We start from the raw sequence: 17,460 nt of genomic DNA, 5'->3' as shown, positions 1-17,460 counted from the left end.
CGCCATACGTTGGCTCATTGTTTCTATAGCTACTTTAAGTACTCAAACCTTTCCTTATTGCCAAGCAATCTCCAGTTCATGCCCTTTGATTTCTGCGTTAAACCATTCGATGATGTCGATTTTATCAGTGCAGGTTCTGGCACCCTCGAGCACTCCACTCTTTACCACCTCCTTCACTACTATGTAAAGTTGATGATTAGCCAGATTGCGGCCAAGGCAAGCTCTTGAGCCCAAGCCAAAAGGGAATGTGTCTCGGTCCTGGATACGTTGTGCTTGCGCATTGGTATGCGTTTCCTTGGTTCCCGGTAACCAGCGCTCTGGCCGAAATGCAAATGGCTCCGGAAACACTGAAGGGTTGTGGTGGAAGACGTAGGCTGCTGCTCCTACTTTAGTGCCTGGTGGTAGATGATAACCACTTATAGTGAGACCGGCGCCGTTCAAAGGTACCATTCTTGTCAAGCGTACCGGGTTTGCCATTCCAAGTCGGAGCCCTTCGCGGACTACTGCTCGTAGATATGGTAGGGTCTGAGGATCTACACTGGAAGGGTGCTGAGCGAGTTCTGCTCGCAGTGATTCACGTACCTCAGGTTGACGGACGAGATGGAATAGGATCGTTGCCAGCATCACTGCTGTGGAATCAGCGCCTGCGAACATTACCGCTTTGCATTGTATAAGTGTCTCATCACGTGAAACACCTGCTTTCCGTAGTCGAGATTGATAAGTGTCGAGATTGGTATGGTCTGCGTCTAGGACGCTGTCGGTAAATCGGGAGACGCTTTGCATCGATAACTTGACTTCTTCGTCTGAAAGCAGGCGCCCGACCAAAGTGGAGAAGATGGCAGAGAAGAGCCAATTGGGCAGAAGTGAGAAGCGACCAAAAGCGACAATCGCGAGTACGAATGGAGTTGCCGACAATTTGTTGGCCCAGTGAAGAGTTTTCGTCCTGCCACCTTCTTTGGCAGAAGAATTGCACTGAACCGGTTCGGCCAATCCTCCATATACCTTCCGAAAAAGGTAAGCGGTTAAAATGTCGATTGATAACCTGGAGGAAAGATCAAGTATATCCGTCCTGGGGTTTGGTTTGGTTTTTTCATCCTCAATCCGCGCAATGAACCTCCGCACCAATGAGGCTATCTCCCCATCTTTGTCAAAAGCGCTTTGCAACCGATTTGGTGCAAACAGACTCAACACTGCTTTGGCTCGTCGGTTGCGGTAATTTTGATCTAGCGTTGAAAAAATAGTGTCGTGGCCCTCTACACGGAAGTTCTGATATCGCGCATCTTTGGGCAACCCGCCTCCTGCAATATAGATCTGATGTAGAGCTTCCCCACAAGATACAGATACAGCATCAGGGCTTATACGAAGCACTGAAGTGTGGTATTTGGTATGATAATACATAAGGACTCGGCCTTCGACGCCGAGATAGCAGATAGCGTATATACATATAGATGATATGCTGGCGAAAGGCGGACCTGGGACATGAGCAAGCGGGTGAAAATAGAGCCGATAGAAGCTTATCAGAGCCAACAATACCACAAGAAACAATGGAACAATTGAAATGATGAGAGAAATGTTCGATATCTGATCGTGGAATAAACCCATATTGGCACAGCGCATGTCGGTATTGTCTTTGATGCGAGGTTCCCAATAGCTTTTCGATTCATAATTTAGGTATATTCGATGATTCAATACACAAGAATAAGCTATCTCCAATCATCCATCCCTAAAGATATCTGTTGGCCGACCCCTGTCAGCAATCTCAGATCCGGACCTGGGTGGGATGTCTCCATTTCAATACTCGATTTACTCGGCCCCGCCACTCAACGTCAGCTCAAGCGACATGCCGCAAGTTTTGCTCCGTTGAATGCCGAAAACGTTTCATTGGAAGCTAAAACCCTCAGTATTAATGACCATTAACTATACCGTGGTTGACAAGATAATCTACAATAGCTGTTAGCTTGGATCACCAGAAAAGGAATTCAGAACACTCAGCACTACCATTTCCTTGCTTAAACCATCCATAATTTTTGCACACAATGAGTGGTTCTAACGGCATCACTGTCCACCAGGAGGATTCCGCACCCACTATTGAAGGTTTCGTTCGATCAATCGAGGGTATTGATCGCGCATCCTTCGGATTTGACGGAGAGCGGATTCAAGCGCTCCTGGCGGCATATGCATTAGTCAGTCGCCTGGAGACATCCTGGGATACTGTTTCTCGCCTTGTTTTGACAGAGGTAACTCTATTCCCAAGAGCCGAATGAGAACAAGAAACTAACACATTCGTGAGCCCGCACTAGGTGCTTCCTTGAAAGTCACAAAGGACCTAAAACTTTTCGACAAATGGCATGAGGCTGGCCTGAGAGATCCTCAAACAAGCGTGCAACTGGCTGAATTAGCCGGTTGTGACCACGTGCTTCTAAGTAATGATGTAGATATTGAACATTGTCGATACTATATAGCTGACGCTATTTCATAGGCCGTATACTACGTCACCTCACTGCCACCAACCTGCTCGAAGAAGTCTCGCCTGGCGCGTATCAACAAACGGCATTTACTGAATCTCTGCTTGAACCGGTGTTTGGCGCATGGGTAGATTATCTGTGAGCATTTACTTTTCTACTCGATTCCCAATTTTGCTCTTGCTAATTGTTCCCTTCCAGATACGACGCTACACTGCCCTGCTTTCATAAGATGCCGATATACTTGGCTCAGAATGGCTATCAGAACCCCGCCGACCCCGAGAACGGCATATTCCAGTATACCAAAGGCTACAAGGGGTCCTTGTTCAATTACTATGACGAGCATCCGGTGGAAGGCGCTTCGTTCAACAACATGATGGGTGGAGTCATGGCTAAACAGGCTGGCATGCTCGACATCTATCCTTACGAGCTACTGACAGACTCAGAACCCGATGATTCATCCATACCGCTGCTAGTTGATGTGGGCGGTAATGTGGGCCATGACATCAACAAATTTTTGGCCCGAGAACCAGCTCTGGCTTCCAGGTTGGTACTGCAGGATCGTCCAGATGTAGTGAAACTTGTAAAATGTCCCTCTACTGTGCATGTCATGGCGCATGACTTTTTTACACCACAACCTGTTAAGGGTAAGTATGATGGGATTAGGGCAAGACCTTGACTTCCGGTTTGCCTACTTTGCTTACTCATATCCAGGGGCCCGAGCTTATTACCTGCATGGCGTTATCCACGACTGGTCGGACGACCCAGCGCGAGAAATTCTTGGCCATTTGCGTGATGTGATGACACCTGGTCATAGTAGACTCTTGATACATGACCATGTACTACCAGCGAATCATCCCCATCCGCAAGCGACGGCGTACGATCTAACAATGATGGTTAAGGTATCCGCCTTCGAGCGCACGGAAGCAATGTGGCAGGATTTGTTGGAAGCAGTGGGCTTGCAAATCGTCAAAATTTGGGGATCTCCATTGGCAACCCAGAGTGTAATCGAAGCCGAGCTGGCATCAATGGGTAAATAGCCAGGGCAAACATATAGTGCGTTGCTGGCCTAGTATCTTTTTGCGATAGACAAGACTCATCTCACGAAATATTTGCACTAAGTACTGAAATATCCGACATCGAAATTTCTGGCGAGAACAGATCGTTGACTATAGTTGCAGTTGATAGTCATTTTTAAGTTTTGTCCTTTCGTGGACTGTCAATGTGTTGATACAACCTCCATTTGCGAGCTTATGCCAAGCATGATGTGAATATTACTGCACGTGCTAAGAGAGGTGAGGTGGATCTGGTATTTTTCCCGCAGTGAATACTGCAACGAGCAAGATTAGCAGAATAAAAAAATTTAAATAGACCAAAAGAGACAATTCATGAGGCGTTTTTAATGGATTGTAGAGGTATTCTGAATTGTTCCTAGCCTCGGTAACAAAGTGATCAGCTATATTGTAGTGGACACTACAAATCATCGTTCTTTTACATCCCTGGCCAACACAGGCAAAATGCATGCTTCGTGAACTCATCATCCGCCATCAGCAACTTCACCTCTTCTTCGTACAGATTAGCAAGAAACTCCACGCCTCCGTTTTTGTTTCGCGGTAAAATGATACATGTTCGTGTAAAGCTGTTGTTGGCCTCCATCAATAGACGTGCCGACTCCACATACCCTTTATTACCAAATACTGGCCCGTCTCCGAAGCACACACTATCCATAGGAACATTGAGCAGCGAGGAAATGGACATGTTATTGCCATCAATTGTCGAGGTACGCAATCGTTTCAGCCGGATCAACTCATCGTAACTTGGTAGGTGGTCTAGCAAGTTGAATAAATTTTGTAAATTTTCTGCGTCAATCCTTCCTGCATTGCGGCGTAGGGTGCCCGCAATCATGCCTAAGCTGCTCCCAGGCGCGATCAAAGTCGATAGCGGTATGCTCGATTGTACATTGAACGTTATATTTCCGAGGTAGGTTTGTGGCAACGTCGATGAGTAATTGGCTCGACCGTCGCAAACCATATTCAAGCCTGACTCTGCTTGTTTCTGATTGGTTTCGACTTCAGAGTTGTTCCTCTGCCTTACTGTTACGCGTACTTTCATAAAACATCGCCAGATGAGTGCGCAGACAGCGTCGTTTGCGGAGACACCACTGGCCACGCCAAGTTCTTGTGCAATCAAGTCGCGGAGGACTGTTAAACGTGCAGGCGGAATGTAAAATACGCCAGCCTTCAATGTCTGTTCGCACTTACTGGAAGGCAGCGCATGAGGCGTTGATGCAGGGTTGGGAAGTGCGCCGGTTTGCTTGATATCTGTAGGCAGCAAGCCAACCAATCGCCAGGTTTCTGGATCTATGTCTTCAGTTGAGGAAACAAGGGCCTCGCGTTTCCATATCTGCCGCAAAATTTGTCTATCATCGCTACTAGCAGGAAGATTGGACGGCGGGCTGCAATGAGTCTGGAGGCTTGCGCAATGGTCAGCCCATAAACGCAGAAAATGAAAGAATGCTGTTTCGTCACTGGCGGCGTGATGAATGGCAGACACCACGATGCATCCTCCGGGCAGGAAGTTGGCTTGGCCGACAAAAACATCTGGACCGGTACTGGGGTCAGAAAAAAAGCCAGTGGGCGCGATGTCACCATCACGGAAGCAATCAAGAGGAAATCCGAGTTCTTGAAGCTCTGTGTAGTCGAGGTCCGTCTGCAACTCCTTGAACCTCAGCTGGGCAGGACGTGGGCTGTCCTCTCGAATAGGTTCATAACTCAGTTCAAGCTGCCCGGGTCGCCAACCGAGGGAACCAGGCGATTGGAAATGCACTTGCCCATTTAGCCAAGGTAGCATGAGGAACGTGTCATGCAGCCCCTGGTGCAGAAGATCGAACGCCCGGGCAGGTGTAATACCAGCGTTGAGCGGTAGATAAATAGCCCCATTATAGTAAGCGCGAGGAACGCAGTGGTCGAATGGGGTGAGAGGTACGCGGACTTTGGTAACTGTCATGATAGCCTCTTATTGTGAATTGAAGGATCGGTAAAAGAAGTGTTACATGATGGTGTCTGAAATTGCTACGCGAAAGATCCATCACTTTAAAAGAGGCTTTAATGTTCCGCTACACGAATATCACTGCTCAGGATTCCCGATACCGAGATCATAAGACATTGGCTGTTGAAAAGTACAGATCGTCTCAGTAGGTAAAGATACATGGGGTCGGACTCGGGGTCCGAATCAGGGCTTACTTGGCGTATTATACATCACTCGGGACTTGCGGTTGTCTTGTACTTTTGCTCCGATTGTACCTCAATGATACCAAGCACGGGGCATTAGGTACACAAAGATGATTGAGTATTGTAAAAAAGGGAGATATCTAACGAGCTTCATTCTGATGAATGCCACAAGTGTCGTGCAAGAATGGGACGACTAACCTTAGTCTAGACTAGGTTAGGCCAAAGTTTAGTCACGTGGAGTACACGAGCGTATACATACAAAGAAAATATTATTAAACACTCTCTCTGCCTTTCTTATATGTCATGAACAAGTGATGCTCCATAATCGACAATGTCTCGGATGTCGCATGTGACGATGTTAGAATTCGAATGATGTGAAAGACCAATTAAATTCAAGATGTCATAATGAGCAAACAACCTAACTACTATCACAACCACTCTCATTACCCTTGCCGCAACCACGAACCCCTATTCCTGCGGAGTTACTGTAGGGTAAGTGACTACATACTATATCTACTCTAGTCTAGACTAGTATTTAGACGATCAATGCACTACGCTTTGTGACCAGCCCAGCGAAGTCCTTCATCGTTGCTGTTTGTAGAATCTCAAAAATGGTGACCTTCGCCTGTACCACACTACTGAGCCAGTTGCGCAATTCAACTGCCACCAGCGAATCCACCCCTAATGTTGACAAACTCGCGCTTGTGTCAATTTCCGCTGCCGCCATATTGAAAAATGTCGCTAGTTTCTGTGTTAGGGCACCTGTCACCAACGTAACGGCCTCGATACTCGCCGGCGCCGCTGTCGACAATAACTGCTTGAGCACCTCGTCCGGGTTGCGTGTGCGTGTTGCCATGGCGCTAGTGGCTGTTGCGCCCACCGCGTTGCCCAATCGAAGTGTAGAAAATCGACGGTCACGCTTGATAGCTGTTCCAGAGGGAATCTGCTCGTAGTCGGCGATTCCCGTGATGATTTGGCTCGCGTCCTGACTTGAGCGGAGAGGTTCACATACTGCAGCCTCAATCAGTCTCAATACTCGTCCGATAGGAATGACCTTGGATCCCAGATTACGCTCTACTCGCTCTCGCATACTTTCTCCTGATTCAGCCACCACACCAACGTCGCCAACAGCGCCTAAGTCAATGGCCACGGCAGGCATTCCCTGCGCCGTGCGGTGACGCGCCAGTGCGTCTTGGAAAGTGTTGCCTGCAGCGTAGTTGGCCTGTGATGCATGACCAACCACTCCCGCGATGGAAGATAACATGACAAAGAAGCGCAGGTCAGGCAGATGACGATGAAGATGCAAACTACCGGCCACCTTCGGCTTGATACTGTTCTGCCACTGCTCATAAGTCAACCGCTCTAGGATGGTATCGTGCAGCGCCATTGCCGCCTGAATTACACCGCGGATTGGAGGCATGTTATTTGCGCAATCTGCAATCAGCTGTACCAGCTGGTCCTCCTGAGCAATGTCACAATTGCACACAACAATTTTGCAACCCAGAACTTGACCCAGATCTATCAGAGATGCCGCCTGCGGATGTGACTCTGCACGGCGGGAGACGATAACGATCTGTCGAGCTCCACGATTCATCATCCACTTTGCTAAAGCATGGCCGATACCACCAAGACCGCCCGCTATCAGATACGTGCTGTTTGGGTCATCAAGAGAGGCTATTGTGGCTGTACGTGTCAAGACCTTGACCTGCGTGTCCGAGTTTGGAAGAAGGACCAGTTTGCCGATGTGTGCGCCGCGTTGCATCCGTCGCATGGCTGTTTCCATTTCCGCGACCGGATATGTGATTACAGGGCTCACCGCACGTATATTTCGATCAGCCCAAAGCGACATGATAGATGTCCAGGCACGTTGAACCGCCGTCCCATTGAACGCGCAGTGTTGAATCAAATCGAAACCGCATATTTGAACACATTGTTTTAGGGGGTTCATGTCAAGGCGACGCGAAGCTTCGATGTCAACTTTTCCAATCTCAAAGAACCGACCAAACCGGGCCATACATTCCCAAGTGGCCTTCAGTAGCGGGCCGGAGAGGGAGTTGATTACGATATCAACTCCGGCGCCTCTAGTACGCTCTAAGATGGCTGTAGCGAAGGTTGAATCACGACTGGAGAGTATATGATCCGCATCAAGACCGTATTGTGTCATAATCAGGTCGCGCTTAATTTCACTGCTGCATGTCACAAAGACTTCTGCTCCAGCGTGCTGAGCCAACATGATGGCAGATTGACCAACACCACCACTGCCAGCGTGGATCAACACACGTTCTCCGCGCTGCAAACGTCCAAGATCGAATAGACAGATGAATGAGGTCAGAAAGATGATGGGTAAGGAAGCTGCCTCTTCCCAGGACATATCATCAGGTATCTTGGTGAGACTTGTCCACAGGGCGCGTGGGTGTGTCGCAAAACGCCCGTCTAGCACGCCACATACTCGATCGCCGACCTTCAGTCCGCTGACCTGCGTTGCGGGCCCTAAACGTGTGACAATCCCGGCCGCATCATGCATGTAGCGCGATTCATCAATCTGACCAAGAGCCACCATGACGTCGCGGAAATTTAGCCCCATGGCTTGCGTCTGGATCTCTACCATGCCTGCTCTGAGCATTGTGTTGTTACCAGATAAGTCGTCAGTAAAATAGAGATTGCTCAATGTCCCCACAGTTTGCACAGTCTCCCAGACTAGAGGACGGCCTTGCTGCCAGAGCGGTTGTACTGTCGGCTTTGGGTCAATTGGTATTTCGCTGGAGGCATGGTCCTGTGAAGGGCTTGGATAAACGCGAGCTACATGTAGCACGTTACTCTGCACTGCATACTCCCATTCGAGGTCAGTGGCGTCGATATGCTCATTGAAGCTTTGTCGGACAACATGCACAACGTGCGGGATTGTGGCAGATGACCATGGACCTTCCTCCACGGTGTCGAAATCGAGCGAGATGTAGCGTTTGGTAGCGTCTTCCTGCTTTGCGGTTCGCAGCAATCCAGTGGATTGAGAATATATCGGTTGTTGAGCTTTCATAGTGTCAGAGCAGCTCAGCCACAAAAGACCTTGCCCTATGACCAGTAACGCCTTAAGTTGGTCAAACCCGGTACTGTCAATTTCATGCAGGAAAGGAACCAGCATCTCCGGAGTGAAGATGTACACAACATGAGATTGGGGTTGCACCTCATCGAGACGCTCGACAGTCACGATTGCGCTAGTTTGTGCGGTCAGGGCCGCTTCCAACTCATCCAACCATGCCTTTGCTGGTGGGATACCGTTTGCATAGACGATGGACATAGCACTCGGGTAGGCTGGCGAAATCGCTGTTTCCTCGACAGCAGTAGTCATGATGACACTGTTGGCTTGGAATTCCGCATTTTCGCAGTCTTTGACTTCGAAATCCACTCCTGAGAATCCATGCTTACGAAGCGCGTGATCCCAGCGTTCAATTGGGGTAATCAAGTCAATATCATCTTTGCCCTCCCACCACTGTGCCAGCCCACCGAATACCATGTACGTGTCTAGTCTGGGTCTGGTAGCTTCGACCAGCATGAGCTTACCGCCAGGCTTCAGCAGCTGGCGCATATGTCTCAATGTCTGTGATAAGTCCGGTGTAGCCAAGGCCAAGTTGTTGCTAAGCATCAGGTCGTAACTGTTCATTGCAAAATTCTGCGTTGCAGGATCGGTGCTGATATCGAGGATCTTACAATCCACCAATGCCTCCCATGGTACACACTTCGTTTGCACAGTTTCAAATTTAGCTGGTGAGATGTCGGTGAAATCGTATTGACCGATTAAGGTTCCCGAGCTGCCTTCCTCATTCCGTGCTGCGAAGCCCTTCAGCACTTCTGCGGTAATTGCTCCACTTGCCCCGTTGATTTCAAGCACGCTCGCACCGGGCTTATTGGTGGCATATTGTGCGATTATTTGACGTAGCTGTGAGTAACTGCGTTGTTGCAGCCGCGGAAGCGATTCATGGAATCGGTCGAGGAGGCCGTCAGCCTGTAGCAGCGTCTGGGCGTCTATGTCGCCACGCAGGATGGCAAGGAGCTGCTCTCCCATCAGAACGATCAGCTTTCCTGCGTCAGACTCAGCCGCCACATCATCAGCCAGACGCTGCTTCAATCCAGCGTTAGTCTTTGACCAAACGCGGCTGCCTTGGCCGAGTTCACCCGCCTGTCCAAGCGCCACAACAGTATGCATCCATTTATAGAAACGCTGCAGGTATGTAGGCCAAACTTTAACGTCAATACTCAAGTCGGCAATTTGTTTGACAGCATCTGAAATAAAGTTAAAGGAGACACGATCCAGCTTCTTTTCAAAATTGAGGTCTGGTTCATTCAGTTGATTCTGAAGTGCTTTTTTGAAGGCCGCTGGTATACCTGGCTCAATGCTCACCTCCCAGCTGGTTTGCGAACACAGCGCTGAAGCCTGATTGTCTACAGAGTTCTCGATTTCGAGTGGCAAGGCCTGACAATAGAGGCCCTCCAGTCTCAGCTGTGCATGAAACGCCCCATCGCAAGTATCATTGATAGCAGTTGCGGTGACCAGTGCGCCCCTGCGATCCGCTTGAATGAGATCAACGAACGCCGTAAGTTTTTTGCCCGCTTGTCGATTAAGATCACGCGGCACATACAGATTTTGTATCGAGCGTGGTACAACCATGGCTCGCTGCTGTGTCCCGTCAGGTATCGACACATATGCCGCTTGAATTAGTGAATCTAATGTTGTAGGGTGAAGCACATATGTCGGCTCGCTGCCAGCAGCGGCTGGTGATATGGCGAAGACTGCGACGGATTGCGTCGGTGTGGCTTGACATTGAATCAAATTCCGAAAAACAGGGCCATGGAACAAGTTCATTGAACGCAATCCAGCGAATATGGAGGCAGTCTCGACTTCCCTTATGGGCGCATCGGCCGTAAAGAATGAGTCCACGCTTGGAATAGACGAAGCGAATCTGGTGACGTTCTCTCTAATATCGCTGGTCATCTCTGCCGTGATGTTACCACTGCAGTGCTTGATCCAGGTATCGTCACTGCTAGAAACAGACCAAACTTCGAATTCATACCAGCCCTTATGGTCTAGTTCTTTGTCGTTGCAAGGGCGAAGTATCAGCTGGGTCTCAACACCCGTCGTGGTTTCCGGTATAGTCAGTGTATTCAAGATGTCAATCTCTCGTAAACGGTAGCCTGCGATAGTTTCCTCGCTTGTGTCACTCAGGAGTCGTACCGCTTCTATGGCCATAGCGACGTATCCCGCACCTGGCAATACTATATCCGTTCCCAGTCTGTGGTCAGCCAACCAATCAATATCCATAGATCGCAGAAAATTGCGCCATGTAGGTGTCTGTCTATTCGTGCCTGGAACGGGGCTACCCAGGAGCTCATGCGGCCGGAATCTTTTGTGGCGGTACTCGCGATAGAGGCGTGACTCAATCCAGTGCGGCGTAGAATGGTTCCAGGAGTAGGTGGGTAAGCCAGGCACATACTTCCCATGCTGGTGGCAGTTTACATCAGCTAGCGATACAGGATATCCCAGAGCTAACAACGTGCAGGCCGCATCTTGCATTGTTTCCACCGCATGGCTATACCTTTTGAGACACGATACGTAGGGAATGCGGCGATCACCTAAAATTTGACGAATAGGTCCTGATAGAGTACCATGGGCGCCAATCTCGACGACCGCATCAACGTTCATTTCTTGTCCTGCTGGTCGCGGCGTTCCATCCGACATCGTGGGGCTGAAGCACATTCTTTCGAATGCTTGGCTGAACAACACAGGGCTTACTAGATTTTGAACGAAATGTTCACCACTCAATGTGTGAGACGATGTGACGATGTCTCCTGTCACCGGGGATGCAAATAGCACTCCATTCCAGCTGGTACTAGGTTGAATGATCCCCTGTAGACGATCAGTATAGTCTTGTGCCATCGCCACCATATGATGAGAGTGGTACGCCAGAGGTACGTTCAGCTTCCGCGCGAAGATACCGTTCTGTGTCAGGCGTGCAGCCACTTCGTCAATGGCGAGCATATCACCCGATAAGGTGACGCTATTCGGGCTATTGTGGCACGCCACAACTACAATCCCTTTTGTCGTGTCTTTCACATATTCGGCGGCTGCTTCAGCACTCAGACCCGCAGCCAGCATACCACCGACTACAGCGCTGCGTTCATGGTGAATTTGAGCGAGTTCTCCACGAAAATAAACAACCCCGAGAGCTTGTCGGAAAGTCAAGGCACCAACAGCGTACGCAGCGGCAATCTCACCACTGGAATGACTTGTCACGGCGGAAGGGATTATATTCCATGATGCCAGCAGGTCAATGAGACAAAGCTGGAGTGCTACACTTAGCGGTTGACTCAGGCAAATTTCGTGCACGCGTGTGGCCTCTTCACTGCGTTGAAGCTCATCTAATGATGGTTAGCGAGTGGCCTCTTACCAGCATACCAAATGATTAGGGATATAAAATGAGAAGGTTGTTTACCTCGCAAAGACCAAGTCGCTCCATAACCTTTCAAGATCTTGTCAGCTACGGCCAACGAGCGGCGAAACACAGGGTAGCGCTCGATCAATTCGCGCCCCATAGCATACCACTGAGCGCCTTGGCCGTTGAACACAAATCCTAGTCGAGGTTTATTCATAGCTCGTAGTGCTTTACGATCCGACTCATCCAACCGATCAGCCAATCCTGCTAGGTCGTTGGCACGCAAGGCTGTCGCCCAAGGAAACCGCGACTTGCGCTCTGCCAGGGTAAAAGCTAGGTCGATGGGAGAAAGCGGTGGTTCTTGAGTGAGAGATTTCTGAATATATTTTGCCAGGTTCTTGTTCATCTGCTGGGCTGAAGACGAGTCCTTGGCACTGACTATGTATATCCGCGAGTAGCTATCCTTTTGTTGAGTATCACTAGTATTGAAGATGTTGTCATCATCTTCTATACCATCGGCAGTACCATTCCTAGTACAGTCGGTAGTATCACGAGATTTTACGGCTTCTTTCTTGTTACAAATGCCATTCGTCTCGTTGGTGGAGCTGTTTACAGGCGTGAGAGTTGTATGGTTCCGGCCAACAGGTTCGGAGCCGCTCACCATAAGTTCATGTCTGTCTATTATCGCACTGTTGTTAGCATTAGTTGTTGTAGCATTGGATTTTTTACAACCAGAATATTCGGGCACCGGTGGTGCCTCTAAAATGACATGGGTATTGGTGCCGCCATAGCCAAAATTGTTGATTGATGCCCGTCTTGGCTTGTCTGCCGGCCAGGACGTAAGAGCTGTGGGAACCTGCCGCGATTGTCACTATATTAGCATATTACATCTACAACAACATTGGCTTGTAATTCATTTACCTTTAATCGCCACTCCGCCAACGGAATCTTTTGGCTCGCTTTTTCGTAGTTCACATTCGGTGGAATCACTCCTTGCTGTAATACGAATATAGTCTTTATGATGGCGGCGAGTCCACTGACCGGCTCTGTATGGCCAATGTTTGGCTTCACCGAACCAACCAGTACTGGATTCTCGAGGTCGCGCCCACAACCGAATGTTCGTGCCAAAGCCTCAGCTTCAATTGGATCGCCAGTCGGTGTACCAGTCATATGTGCTTCAACATAACCTGTGTCTTTGGGATCTAGCCCGGCCCGGCGATAAACGTCCTGGATGAGGTTGATTTGTGCTTCCATCGAGGGTGAGGTGATGGTAGGCGTCTTGCCGTCCTGGTTCAATCCTGTCTCTCGAACTACGGCGTGAATGCGGTCACCATCTCGTAGGGCGTTGTCAAGAGGTTTGAGGACGAGAGATGCTACTCCTTCACCACGTCCGTATCCTTCGGCACGTTCGTCCCAGGCGAAACACTTGCCAGATGGACCAAGTACCCTATATAAGAATGAGCAGTGCACTTTTCGGAAAGTTAGAAACGGAAGCATTAGCTTACCCAGCAATAGACATCGCTATAAACATATCTGGCGATAGGCACACAAGAGACGACCCAACGATGGAAACATCAGACTCGCCAGACCGTAGGGACTGACAGGCCTGGTGCAAGGCAACCAAACTGGTCGAGCAGCCCACGTCTATGGTCATACTGGCCCCGTGAAAATCATAAAAATGGGATATACGGTTTGACAACATGGCAATGCCATTACCAGTCTTGTACGAAGGTTGCATGGTTTCAGGGTCCCGTAGGGTCATTTCTGAATAATCGGTACTAAAACTCCCCGCAAATACCGAGGTGTTTGTTCCAGCGAGTTTCTTAATTGGGATGCCAGCTGTATCTTGGTGGTCAATTCAGTTGTTGCAAAACAGTTGTTTGCGGACGCTTACCATCCTCCACGCTTTCGTAAACAGATTCAAGCAACATGCGTATTTGCGGATCCATTGCCTATAGGCATTCATTAGTCTGTGTTTGTTTGAGTGGGCTCTTATACATACATTTGCCACATCTGTGGTATACTTAAAGAAAGCCGAGTCAAACAAAGAAATATCTTTGAGAAAATGACCGCCTTCAACGAAATGCTATTTCCATGGTCAATTTTGCGTTCCAGAAGACAGATGAGGACAACCTTACCCGACCTAATTTTCCTTTTCGCTTATCGTACAAACTAGCGGCATCGAAGCGTTCCTTAGGAATTGGTGTCCAAGCATCTTTACCAGCCATACAAAGATCCCATAACTTAGACGGGCTTGTCGCTTCACCTCCAAATTTGCAGCTCATGCCAACAATTGCAATCGGAGCGCCCGGACCCGGCCCCTTGGCATCATCGCTCGGACAACTCTCGTTGTGGCCATTGATTGTGTCATCCCCCGTTGTCATCTCATGATCTCTCGTCATGTCGAGGCCTTGCAAGTGCAAGATGTACACTTATAGTCAAAGAAGTAAATCTAATAAGTGTGGCCCGTACAACGAAGATAAGCGACTAGCTCTATCTCTAAATTCACTGAAATTCGGGTGTACAGATCGACCTAACTTGCGAAGATCATGTTGATTGATCTAACGGATCCTATAACTAAAGATGCATAATGTTATATGCAAATCCAAGAAAAGAATCTTCTACGGAATTTTTAGTAGCCGTTCAGGCTACTTGGTGTTGACCAATGCAGCGCTCTACTCAGTCACGTTAACGGACCCAGGGTGGGCGTAATGGGACACCGAGTACAAGGCTGAACATCACCACTGCAGCGCACGAGCCTAATGCAGGTTCGCAGGATGCAAAAGAAATGCAAGGGACCGCCTAGGGGCGCATATTCGATCGCAAAGTAAGCCACGTGGAAGATACGTGCTGTAACAATTGTCACTTTAGGAGATTGGGAGGTTAGGAGATAAGCGGGTACTAACCTAGGTAAGTAAGCAAATCATATAGACTTCATCTCCTTTTTTGCACTGCCCCGGCCAAATTGAGAGGTCTCTCACGCCGAACTTTTCTAAACTCATGGTGATAACTCATGGGCACACACGTTGGCAAGTCTGGCCTCAAGCAACTCAGCACCGAGTAAGGATCACAAAATAGATGCCGTTATAGCGGGACTCTCGAGGCGTGGAGCCGTCTCAATCTGGAAGTCACATGTTACTTTTCGAGGTAATAGCTGAATACGCATTGTTCTAATCGTATCGTTTTATAACAACAAATATCCCACAGTCTAAATTAAAGTCAGCTACCACGGACAAAGCTTCATACTTCTTACTCCTTACTTAAATACTTCAGTTATACAGGATGGCAAGAAAATTTGTACTCTTCGCGCTGCACGCTGTCACAACAGTGTATGCTGGCTATAGTGCGCGGCGATCTTTCGACTATGTCATCGTTGGTGGTGGCACCTCAGGGTTGACGCTGGCCAACAGGTTGACTGAAGATCCTCTCGTAACGGTGGCCGTGATCGAGGCTGGCAATTTTGTCGAAAATATTGTCGGTAATCTCAGCCAGGTGCCTGCGTATGCCAATGCTATCCAAAGCGTGGCAGAGAATAACCCGGCGTTGGGTTGGGGATTCCGAACCACGCCCCAGCCTGTTCGTACCAAGACAATTCGATCTGCTTAATTAGCATGCTGGAAGGTTGCATCATTAACTTTTATGTAGGGTTTGAATGGTGCCGTAGTTGATTATGTGCGCGCCAAAACGGTAATTGGTCTAAATCTGTCTTGCAACTTTTGCTTGCTGACCTTCTTACCAGCTGGGTGGTTGTAGCTCCATCAATCACTTATCATACTCACGTTCGTCTAAAGGTGCCTTCCAGCTTTTGGCTGATTCAGTGGGAGACCAGTCCTGGACCTGGGATCAAGTGTTGCCTTACTACCGTAAGAGTATGGACTTTACACCGCCAGATGCTGCCACACGGCTCGCCAATGCCACGCCGACTTATAATGCCGCCGCGACCACCCAAGGTGGGCCATTGGACATAACATATCCCGCCTATGCTCAAAGTTGGAGCACCTGGGTTGCCAAGGGGCTTGCCGCTATTGGTATCTCTCCTATCGGCGCCCTCATTGAAGGAAACTTGCTTGGATCGACGTGGGCGCTCAATACAGCTGACCACGGTACCGGCCATCGCGCGTCATCCGACACTGCTTATCTGCGCCCAGTCTTGGGTCGTTCAAATCTGGTTGTTTTCACAGACTCACTTGCTGAGCGCATCATCTTTAACAGCAACAAAGAGGCTACATCTGTCACCGTGACTACTAATGGAGCTTCGCTCACGCTTAGTGCAAAGAAGGAGATTATTCTTTCAGCGGGTGTCTTCCAGTCGCCGCAACTCCTAATGGTGTCGGGTGTTGGTCCCAAGTCCGTCCTACAACAGTATAAGATTCCAGTTATCGCAGATAGACCAGGAGTGGGACAGGGCATGCGTGACCATATCCTCATTCCTCTGACCTACCAGGTTAATCTTGCCAGTCCGAGTATCACATCAACAACAGCTGTGGCTGAATTCAACAATCAAGCTCGCGGCCCCCTAACAAGCTCCGGCGGTGATTTCGTTGGACTTGAAAAAATCCCAGCTTCGCTCCGAGGAAATTGGTCGTCCGATACACGTTCAAGTAGGTTATTATATTCCATACTCCCGTTTCACCGCAGGTTGACGATTTTCTAGGACTGGCCGCCCTGCCAGCCGACTGGCCCGAAGTTGAATACCTCGTTGTCCCCTCAGCTGTCAGTGGTGGCACGAAAGCCGGCGCGGCCTACGCAACAATCTTCACGGCGCTGCAGGCTCCACAGTCATTAGGCAGCGTTTCGATCGCGTCCGCCAAGATGAGTGATCCGCCAGTGATCAATCCCAACTGGTTGACCGCGCAGGCTGATCTCGACGTCCTGGTGGCAGGATTCAGGCGTGTTCGACAAATGACAGCATCCAAAGCCATGGCCGACGTTATTATTGGCGATGAATTCCTCCCGGGACCGACCTTCCAGACTGATGAGCAGATTTTAGCCTACTTTAAACTTGCAGGCACTGCACTCAGCCACGCTTTTGCGACCAATTCCATGGGCAAAGCTTCTGATCCCAAAGCGGTAGTAGGAAGTACTGGTAAAGTCTACGGCGTCAAACGTTGTGAGTGACGAAGTCCATATTCCCCAAAATCGCACTGTTCTGGCTAATACTTTATTGTGTGGTAGTGCGTGTTATTGACGCCTCTACCTTTCCGTTCCTCTTGCCTGGGCCAGCTCCCCAATCACACGTTTGTAAGTAATGACCGACTCCTCATTTCGAAGGGCAAAGCTGAATACAACAAGATATGCTTGCGGAAAAATTGGCCGACGCTGTCAAACGAGGCAAATAGAGAC

The 17,460-nt window shown here is 49.2% G+C and overlaps 5 protein-coding genes across 5 annotated transcripts; 2 read left to right on the top strand and 3 right to left on the bottom strand.

Moving 5' to 3' along the window:
* Positions 1-54: 54 nt before the first annotated feature.
* BKA67DRAFT_653496 (cytochrome P450) lies at positions 55-1,602 on the bottom strand (the record flags this gene model as incomplete). Its single annotated transcript, XM_046106379.1, has 1 exon — positions 55-1,602. One exon carries the CDS (start codon positions 1,600-1,602, stop codon positions 55-57), a length of 1,548 nt encoding a protein of 515 aa, XP_045964434.1.
* Positions 1,603-1,827: 225 nt separating this feature from the next.
* On the top strand, positions 1,828-3,699 carry BKA67DRAFT_47347 (S-adenosyl-L-methionine-dependent methyltransferase). Its single transcript, XM_046096907.1, has 5 exons — positions 1,828-2,237; positions 2,291-2,423; positions 2,480-2,603; positions 2,664-3,109; positions 3,177-3,699. Exons 1-5 carry the CDS (start codon positions 2,037-2,039, stop codon positions 3,500-3,502), a joined length of 1,230 nt encoding a protein of 409 aa, XP_045964433.1. The 5' UTR covers positions 1,828-2,036; the 3' UTR covers positions 3,503-3,699.
* A 197-nt stretch (positions 3,700-3,896) lies between these two features.
* Positions 3,897-5,852, bottom strand: BKA67DRAFT_667183 (uncharacterized protein). The gene has a single exon (XM_046108608.1). The coding sequence runs from the start codon at positions 5,466-5,468 to the stop codon at positions 3,954-3,956; it is 1,515 nt and encodes a 504-aa protein (XP_045964432.1). The 5' UTR covers positions 5,469-5,852; the 3' UTR covers positions 3,897-3,953.
* Positions 5,853-6,227: 375 nt separating this feature from the next.
* On the bottom strand, positions 6,228-14,650 carry BKA67DRAFT_616731 (polyketide synthase; the record flags this gene model as incomplete). Its single annotated transcript, XM_046105442.1, has 8 exons — positions 14,256-14,650; positions 14,120-14,203; positions 14,012-14,069; positions 13,623-13,956; positions 13,039-13,564; positions 12,850-12,973; positions 12,178-12,621; positions 6,228-12,103 (listed from the first exon to the last, which is right to left on the bottom strand). Exons 1-8 carry the CDS (start codon positions 14,517-14,519, stop codon positions 6,228-6,230), a joined length of 7,710 nt encoding a protein of 2,569 aa, XP_045964431.1. The 5' UTR covers positions 14,520-14,650.
* A 480-nt stretch (positions 14,651-15,130) lies between these two features.
* Positions 15,131-17,456, top strand: BKA67DRAFT_634221 (glucose-methanol-choline oxidoreductase; the record flags this gene model as incomplete). Its single annotated transcript, XM_046105637.1, has 7 exons — positions 15,131-15,177; positions 15,462-15,693; positions 15,763-15,804; positions 15,857-16,718; positions 16,772-17,227; positions 17,293-17,358; positions 17,410-17,456. The coding sequence occupies 7 exons, from the start codon at positions 15,131-15,133 to the stop codon at positions 17,454-17,456; spliced, it is 1,752 nt and encodes a 583-aa protein (XP_045964430.1).
* Between the last annotated feature and the right edge of the window lie 4 nt (positions 17,457-17,460).

The sequence above is a fragment of the Truncatella angustata genome (assembly GCF_020726525.1).
Source record: "Truncatella angustata strain MPI-SDFR-AT-0073 chromosome Unknown BKA67scaffold_1, whole genome shotgun sequence".
Lineage (NCBI taxonomy): Eukaryota > Fungi > Ascomycota > Sordariomycetes > Amphisphaeriales > Sporocadaceae > Truncatella > Truncatella angustata.
This window is presented reverse-complemented; position numbering and strand designations above follow the sequence as displayed.